This window comes from Cervus elaphus, chromosome 12 (genome assembly GCF_910594005.1).
Source record: "Cervus elaphus chromosome 12, mCerEla1.1, whole genome shotgun sequence".
Classification (NCBI taxonomy): domain Eukaryota; kingdom Metazoa; phylum Chordata; class Mammalia; order Artiodactyla; family Cervidae; genus Cervus; species Cervus elaphus.
In genome coordinates, this window is record NC_057826.1 from 50719980 (window position 1) to 50728621 (window position 8642).

At 50.9% G+C, this 8642-nt stretch overlaps 1 protein-coding gene across 1 annotated transcript; it reads left to right on the forward strand.

The window, feature by feature from the left end:
• The first annotated feature begins 4783 nt into the window (after nucleotides 1–4783).
• On the forward strand, nucleotides 4784–7985 carry FOXB1 (forkhead box B1). Its single transcript, XM_043920738.1, has 2 exons — nucleotides 4784–5198; nucleotides 5478–7985. The coding sequence occupies exon 2, from the start codon at nucleotides 5528–5530 to the stop codon at nucleotides 6503–6505; it is 978 nt and encodes a 325-aa protein (XP_043776673.1). The 5' UTR covers nucleotides 4784–5198; nucleotides 5478–5527; the 3' UTR covers nucleotides 6506–7985.
• The last annotated feature ends 657 nt before the right edge of the window (nucleotides 7986–8642 follow it).

Consider the following 8642-nt stretch of genomic DNA (forward strand, 5'->3'; position numbering starts at 1 on the left):
CAGCAGAGACTGGGGAGGAGACACCTCTGAATATCACCACCCCCCGCACCCACCCACACCCTCCTGGTTTGGATGGGAGTAAAGAGTGATCAGGAGGTGGAGGCTCTTGCCTCCCTCAGAATCCAGCAAGATTGGGGGGGGGGGTGTAATTGATTTTAGGCAGTATGCTCCTCATCAAAAGTTTCTCCTCAATCTCTCTGATGTGAATTAAGGTCCAAACCCTGTGTAGGCCAGTCACCAACCAATGAAATGCATGGATCCAAAGTTCCCTGTGAGAGGTTCCTTCCTTCTGGTTTGAAAAATACTGTGCTACTCGGGCTGCCTGGTGCTTGGGGTGGCATTGGGGAGCACTGGTGAAGAGGGTGCCAAGTCCTGCTGCTGCCGGTTGGCCCTTGGCACCAGAGTGCCATGTGTCCCCTCCTCCACCTCTCTTCCTCGAATACTCTGATTTCCCACCAGACTTCATCAAGCTGGCCTGGCAGGATGAGCCCAGGCTCCTGGAAGCATGGGACAGCCACGGCCAATAGGTTTCCCTGATGCAGCGCTCAACTGGGTGTGGGTCTCTGGTGGGGCCCAAGGACCTGCAAGACCCTGCTGTCCAGTGCTGCCAGGCTGAGAGAACTTCCTGAGCAGGGTCCCTCTGGTCCCCAGATCCCCAAGGTTAGAGCCAGGCTGTGCCATGCCGGGCTGCTGGAGCTACAGGTGCACCTATTCTGAGGACAGTCTCCGGGGCACTCAGGAGGACGATTTTTTAAATTTTTTTTTTTTACAAAAATTGACCAATGACAGGCTGAGGGAGTTTGTGTTAGTGCTGAATACCCCAGGAACAAAATCCTTTTTAAAGGAAAGCTAAGTCATTTCATGCCATCAAAGTACAGATTTGGTGAAGACTGGCAAAGCAGCACAGTGCCTTAGCGTGGGTTCTCAGAGAGCCCAGAGGACTTGGGCACCTGCGGGAGGCAGCCTGAAAAGTTGGGGCGGGTCAGAGGAAGCACAAGCCCTCGACCTTCACCCCCACTTCTTAGCACTTTTACTGCCCATTTTACAGAGATGCTGGAAAAAGTGGAGAGAGGGAGAAAAAGTAAAGTGAAGAGAACTGAGGGACAAGAGTGCGTTAGAAAGAGGAAAGGAGGGGGGATAGGGGAGAGGGAGGGGAGGACTCCCAGAGTGAAAGGAGGAGGAGAAGAAGGGGGAAGGCTTAGCCAAAGCGCTCCAGGCAGCACAGAGTTCACTTTCCAAGTCGGGAAGGCGGGTATTGTTTTTGGCGCCTAGGAAACCCTCGGAAGCTGCCGGGTACTCTCCTCCACCTCCCGTTGGTGTTTGGTAAATATTAACAAACCAGGGCGCGTTACTTTCTGGAGTGTGGATGGAGCCGCTGGCATGGGCTCTGTATAGTTTTCCTCTCCTCAAACCCCCGCCCCCAAACCCCAGCCCCACCGTTCACGCACACACACCTGCTTGACAACAGAAGGAATCAAAATCAATATTGTATTTGTCACCCCTCTGTCTCCTTTTTACTCCCTCAGTAGCCCGGGTGCCACTGAAGCGAATTGTGGATTTATGGAGGGAAATTAGCATAAATTATTACGAAATCTGTAGCCGTGTGTGGTCCAGCTTGTGAGAAAAGAGGCTATTGCGAACTCTCCAAGCAGAAAGGTGGTCGGTGGTGGGCTCCGGAGGTGATGAATGGCTATTGCACGAAAGAGATTTCCAGTTGGTTTGCACATGGGTATAATTGACTTATGTGTATTTTATACAGTTTTCCCAACAACTCCCTAAGCCTCCAGGTCGGATGTGCTCCCTCCCCAAAGCTTCTGTTTGCTTTGGGTTCTATACAATAGACTGATGCACTTTTCAAGATTTCTGGAAAGTGCTCCTTCCCTCTCTTCTTCATAATACCAGTCTTAAAACACTCTTTAAAGAGCATGCAAATCTGTCCCTTCCCCTGGGCTTCAGGAGGAAATTAAGGTTCAATTTTACAGCAAAGTACACTTTTTAAATGTGCTTCTCACAACTCCTCACTCCTCACAGAAGACAAACTTGTGCCATTAGGTGCAATTTCTTTAATTAGCCCCGAGCATGGGTAATGTGCCTCACTTCCCATTTTCACTGGAGCCAAACTTTGAGGATCCCTACTTATATCCTCCCATGTCCCCAACTTGGTGGTTACAACTTTCCCAGGGAGACAGACAGAGATTTATTCCAACTTGGATTTTTTTTTTTCACCCAAACGTTTTTACTCTTAGAATTTAGTTAATCTTCTGTTTACTCGGAGCAATGATTTCAACAGCCAAACAAAGACCCTTTGCAAGGCAACAAAATGCCAATTGTTAAAACAAAAACATTCCCTTTCCCCATCCCCCACCCTTAATACGCGGGAACTACTGGGGAGGGGGTGTGTGTGTGTGTGTATGCGCGCGCGCGTGCGCGCATACACACACACACACACACACACACACACACACACACACAGTAGAAAAGAATCGAAAAGAATTTTCCTGGCTGTCGCAGGGTGAACAGAGATCTTTCACATCCCAAATCCAACCCTTCTTAAAACACTATCAGCGTGTGTGTGTATGTGTGTGTGTGTGTGTGTGTGTACATATTTTCTTAGAGGATCCTAAAAATTCTTAGGCGCTTCGATGCTAGTACCTCTCCCTCCCAGAAGGGCTTCTGCCTTGCCCTCCTTGTACCTCGGATTCCAGTTGCCTTCTGAAGCAGGAAAACTGGATCAAAGCCTTTCAGTCTGGAAAATACAAGCCCTCACTACTAGTTATCAGTGGGTCCCTCAAGCTCCTAAGCTTCCTAGGCTCCTATCTCAGGACCCTGTAGCCTACCCTGGCCTCGTCAAGAAACCCCCCAAATGCTGCACCTCCTTAGAAGCTGAAGCGTGCTGCAATTCCGGCAAGTACCACTGCCTCCAGCCCAACCTCCGCAGAGGCTCCTTTGGGTCCAACTGGTTTATCTGTAGAGGGTTTGTCAGCCTTTCTCCAGTAATGCCCCAGAGACAGGTCAGCATCCCTCCCCCACCCCTGAGCACCCACCTTCTCCTCTTGGTTATTTTTTCTGAATTAAGAAGGTGACATTATTCTTTTCTTCAAGCACTTCTGTTAATATTGAAAAACGTGTGCTTGCATCTCAAGCAAGGCAGCCTAGACGCGAGGGCCATTTCAATATTAATGAAATTGTTTAATCTCCTAAATTCACCGTGTTTAAGTTACGTTTTGGTGAGTTATTGACCACCTCCGAAACTATGGTTAATGGAGGGTGTGTGTGTGTGTATGCGTGTCCTCATGTACAGTGCACACACGTGCATGCATGTTTAAAGATCTTTTTTATGTTAACCCCAAACAGCTACACTAATAATGCTCTAGTATCATTAAGTGTCAAAATGTCACACCCAGAAATCTCCTACCACCACCTCATCCTCCTCCTGCCAAAAGAAAAGTTCTTACATTTCCAGACTGAAGATGATTTATTGTGGGCTACAGGTACTGAGTTTTTAAAAACGAGATAGTAGAAATTTCTTTTGAAAACCATAAAGGTTAGAGAATGTGCAGAAACCAGTGGGAATGCCTACCATCTACATTTGTAGACAGCGTGCAAGTGGGTAGGGTTAACTCACTATTTCATAGCAGTTTGTTGATGATGGTGACAACGATGATAATGATAATAATAATTCATTGAATCTCCAGAGATGAATCCAAACTGAAGGAAACCAGTTACCCACACTAGGCAGGGTGATCCTAGGCACATCCCCATCCCCTCTTCTCTCCAAAAAAGGAAAATCCTTTGGTTCTTTGCAAATCTAGAAGGTACTGCAGTTTTAGTGGGGCCGCAGGCAGCTTTTGCAGTGCCCTCTAAACCCTATATAACTTTTTTCTATGTAAAAAAGGGGGGGTGGGGAGAAAGTTTTGGCTGTAAAATGCAAACTTTCAGCCCACCCCTTCCTCCCGTTTTAAACCACCTGCTGAAAGCGAGAGACAACTGTGTCAACCAAACTCAGGCTCTCCCCAGGTGCCCACACCGTCTTCCCCAACAGCCCCAGAGCCTCCATCCTGTGTCTAACCAGATTCCTGGAGGGCTTACAAAGTGAAGACCTTGCTTATTTGCCCAGATACACTATTTTAATTTTTTTAATTTGGCCAATACACTTAGATTCAAAATGGGCTCTTACACGTGGCTGTCCCATAGTAGTTTTTGGTGTTGTTGTATTTTAAAACCCTCGCTTAAAGCTACACACCCACTGTGCCGCGTCAAGGAAGCAGCCTTGGAAGGCCAAATCAAACTTTGACCTGCCTCTCGGAGGACTAGGGGAAGGTGTAATTTCATTACAATAACGCGCGTAACCATTCCCGGGTAATGCCAAGCGCAGGGAAAGGGTCTCCTTCAGGGGAAAGCCGTGCCTGAAGTTAGCCAACAATACAAACCCGATACACTGCAAAGGAAACAAAATACCCCAATAGCCAAGCAATTTCCATGTCAAATACCATCTGCGCAGCAGCTAGGTCTGTGAATGTGAGTGGTCGCCTGTAGCCTGTATCCCTGCTCCCGCCGCTACCACCCCATACCTTCACACCGCGCACCCTGGCCGGCGCGTCCTGCTCCCACCGGTGGCAGAGGCTCTTCCCCCTCGCCCAGTCTTGAGCTGGAAGTGATTCCTATTGGCCAAGGTGTCCATGTAAATAGGTGTGAAAGAAACCAGAGCTGGCCAGGCTCTCTCCCTCTCGCTCAGTCCCCTCCCTCTGCATCCCCCGCTCCCCCTCCTCTTCCTCCTCCTCCCAAGGCGATTGTCATATGATAGCTAAGAAGTGGCACATTAATGAAGCACCGCTACAGGGGTCTTTTCTGCTCCTGTCACCGCTTAAAACTATCAGATGGTTCGAGGGAGGACATGGAGGCAGCCACCTAGCTCAGCGGAGCTGCGGAGCCCAGAGCAGCGCCCTCCGGAGCCCCGAGGCCGCTGCTGCCAGCGTCCGCGCCGGAACTCCGCAGCCGAGCTCGGCCGCCCGCGGAGCGCACGGCCAGAAGCGCCAGGGACCAGGCGGCGCGGGGCGCTGCGGGGCTGAGCTGCTGAGCTCAGAGACGTACGGAGCCCAGCCGAACCCGGACACTGCGCCCTGGCTGCGCGCCGGGAGGGACAAGGCGAGCAGCAGCCCCATCCCGGATGCGGACGCGCAACTTGAGGCAACTTTAAGGTGAGCGGCTCACGGTTGCATCTCTACCCCCAGTTCCCGCTCCAGGTCCGGGCTTACTTCCAGGCTCCCCTCACGCCGCTCGCCGGCTTCCCTTCCCGCGCCCCCTGGCTGCGTCCCACTCGACACATAAAGTTGCTGGCTAAAGAGCTTAGGCGCTGGCTGATCTAGCGCCAAAGCCCCCTACTTGCGCCACCCCCGAAGCCTGTTCTTGGCCTGGTTGACCTCGTCTGTGCATCCACGTCCTCCTCCCTCCCCCGCTTATCTTTCCCCCCTTCCCAGATCCGAGCAGGCCCGCGCGGACCCAGAGCTAGGAGGGGGCAAAGAAGAAGATGCCTCGGCCGGGCCGCAACACGTATAGCGACCAGAAGCCGCCCTACTCATACATATCGCTAACCGCCATGGCCATCCAGAGCTCGCCAGAGAAGATGCTGCCGTTGAGCGAAATCTACAAGTTCATCATGGACCGCTTCCCCTACTACCGGGAGAACACGCAGCGCTGGCAGAACAGCCTGCGCCACAACCTCTCCTTCAACGACTGCTTCATTAAGATCCCGCGGCGGCCAGACCAGCCTGGCAAGGGCAGCTTCTGGGCGCTGCACCCCAGCTGCGGGGACATGTTCGAGAACGGCAGCTTCCTGAGGCGCCGCAAGCGCTTCAAGGTGCTCAAGTCGGACCACCTGGCGCCCAGCAAGCCCGCTGACGCCGCGCAGTACCTGCAGCAGCAGGCCAAGCTGCGCCTGAGCGCGCTGGCCGCCTCGGGCACGCACCTGCCGCAGATGCCCACGGCCGCCTACAACCTGGGCGGCGTAGCGCAGCCCTCAGGCTTCAAGCATCCCTTCGCCATCGAGAATATCATCGCACGCGAGTACAAGATGCCTGGGGGGCTGGCCTTCTCCGCCATGCAGCCGGTGCCCGCCGCCTACCCGCTCCCCAATCAGTTGACTACCATGGGCAGCTCGCTGGGCACCGGCTGGCCACACGTGTACGGTTCCGCGGGCATGATCGATTCAGCCACCCCCATCTCCATGGCAAGTGGCGATTACAGCGCCTACGGCGTGCCACTGAAGCCTCTGTGCCACGCAGCGGGCCAGACACTGCCCGCCATCCCCGTGCCCATCAAGCCCACACCGGCCGCAGTGCCTGCCCTGCCCGCGCTGCCTGCGCCCATCCCCACCTTGCTCTCGAACTCGCCGCCCTCGCTGAGCCCCACGTCCTCTCAAACAGCCACCAGCCAAAGCAGCCCCGCTACTCCCAGCGAAACGCTCACCAGCCCGGCCTCCGCCTTGCACTCAGTGGCGGTGCACTGACCCGCAGAGGCCGGCGCCCCCTCTTCTTCCCCTCCCCGCCAGCTCACTCGCCTCCCCCGGCTCCCAGTCCTGCCCGCCTCGACCTGGGACACCCTAATTTGTCCATTTCACCTTCGGCCAACCCTCTCTTCCCCGTGAGAACTTTTGTTTTGGACCCAGGAAACGAAACACAAACTTGCAGTTGGGCCAGGAGGCGCGCGTGGGAGTTGTCCTCGCCCCCAGGAGGGAAAGGCAGGGAACGCCTGAGCCAAGTCGTCCCATGCCCGGGGCCCCGAAACCCTCTCCCACAGAAGAGGCAGGGGAGTTCCTGCCTCCTGCCGCCTCGGAGAGGAGCGCGTCTTCGCTCTGCCCGGATCCGCGAGGCTCTGGACACGGCACCGTTAGCTCCAAGCCCAGAGAAACCGTCTCCGGGGTTTCCTGGAACATATCTCCCCTGATGGCTGCAACCACCCAGCGGAGAGCCAGATCTCTATTTACCGTCTTGGAAATCTGCCGCGAAAAGGGACCACTAACTTCCTACCCTACTCGCCTCCGCCCATCCGGCAGGGGCTGGGCGGACCACAGCTTCCCTGAGAAGCGGCCCTGCCTCCACGGCTTCTGCGGGGTTTTTTTTGTTTTGGATTTTGTTTTCTGCTAGAGGCTCCTGGTGCTGGGAGTTTAGGGGAGAGGCTACCAAGCTGAGAAGGAGACGTTTGTCCTCAACACAAACAAAATAAAAGTAAAAGTAACCTTGTATGTTTACAAAGCGCCCGGTAAAACGTAAACAGTGAACTTGAATCCGTATTGCTTTGGCGGGCGAGCGGGCAAAGCCCACTTTACAAGTACCTGTTGTAATGTGAATGTTTACTCTGCATTTCTGGCCAGGTTTAGGGGAGGGAAGGGGTGGGTATGGGAAAGTTAATTAGGATGTTAACTTTCCGATTACTTAGAGACCTTTTTAACTATTTATTTTATTGCTGGAAGGAAAAAAGAAAGAAAATGAAATAAGTCCAAACTAAGAAACCATCAAGGGCAACCCTAGAAGAACTTAGATAAGCTGACTGGTAACATGAAGGAGGTGTCACCGGATAGGTCTCCCAAGGACAAGTCTTTCTGTTTGCTACAGGAACTTTTCCAAGAAGCTCAAGGGCTGCAAAGAGATGTAAATGATTGTGAATAGGAATGATTATACACTGTGTAAAATGCACTTTTGTTTGCTATATTCCTTTAGAATCTTAGGTAATTTGCTGGAAAACAAACTGTTGTTCTGGTGTGACCTGCTTAAGTTAAAAAAAAAAAAAGTTGTAGTGTCATCAGAACTGTACCATTTTTACCTTTCATTTTTTCTCCCTCCCTGTACAGAATTAGCATGGCGTTTTAAATATTGATGTTCTTGTTCCCAGCATGCCTGTTTTAAGACAAAGAATTTTAAAAAGGTGTCTACATTAAATTATGAACCTAGTCCAAATAATATTTTCTCATTAAAATATGTAAATTCAAATTTTACTTGTGTGTGTTTTTGAAGAGTTGCTACAAACAATAACTCTACCCAAGATAGATGTAGTGCTTCTCTAAGCATGCTTTCTGCAATTCATTGTCTGAGTAGTTTGTCTTTTTCATAACTTACTTTTAAAACAAACCTCCTCTTATGCACTTGCAGACTAGGGGAGAAATTATTCAGAGGGACTCTTGAAGACATTTGCCCAGAGAGAGAGATGAAATAATCTATTCCCTAGTATAGATCAGGTGCACATGTGCAGTGCTGAAGGAGAAACTGTTAGTGAAAAAAAAAATAGTACTTTATATTTGTCTATCTTAAAACATGCATTTTACAAAATAGACAGTAGTTGTATGAATATAAGGCTTCTATAGAAACCAGGTAGAGGTGATATGGAGATACAGAACTTGAAAGCAAACTTGCTTACTCAATATTTATATTCTGATACACCTATTTGCAGTGACCCTTCATTTCCTTGGTCCTTTAAATTATTGTAGTCGTTGAAATTTTCTTTTTCAGAAGTTACTTAAAAGTCCACCTAGCTTGTCAAGAAACCTGTTCACTTTTAACTGAGTAGATTTCTCTTTAATCCTTCATCTGGGAAAATAATGCTTGCTGCATTTATTTTAAAGAAATGAAGGAAGTTAAATGCCTGCCTGT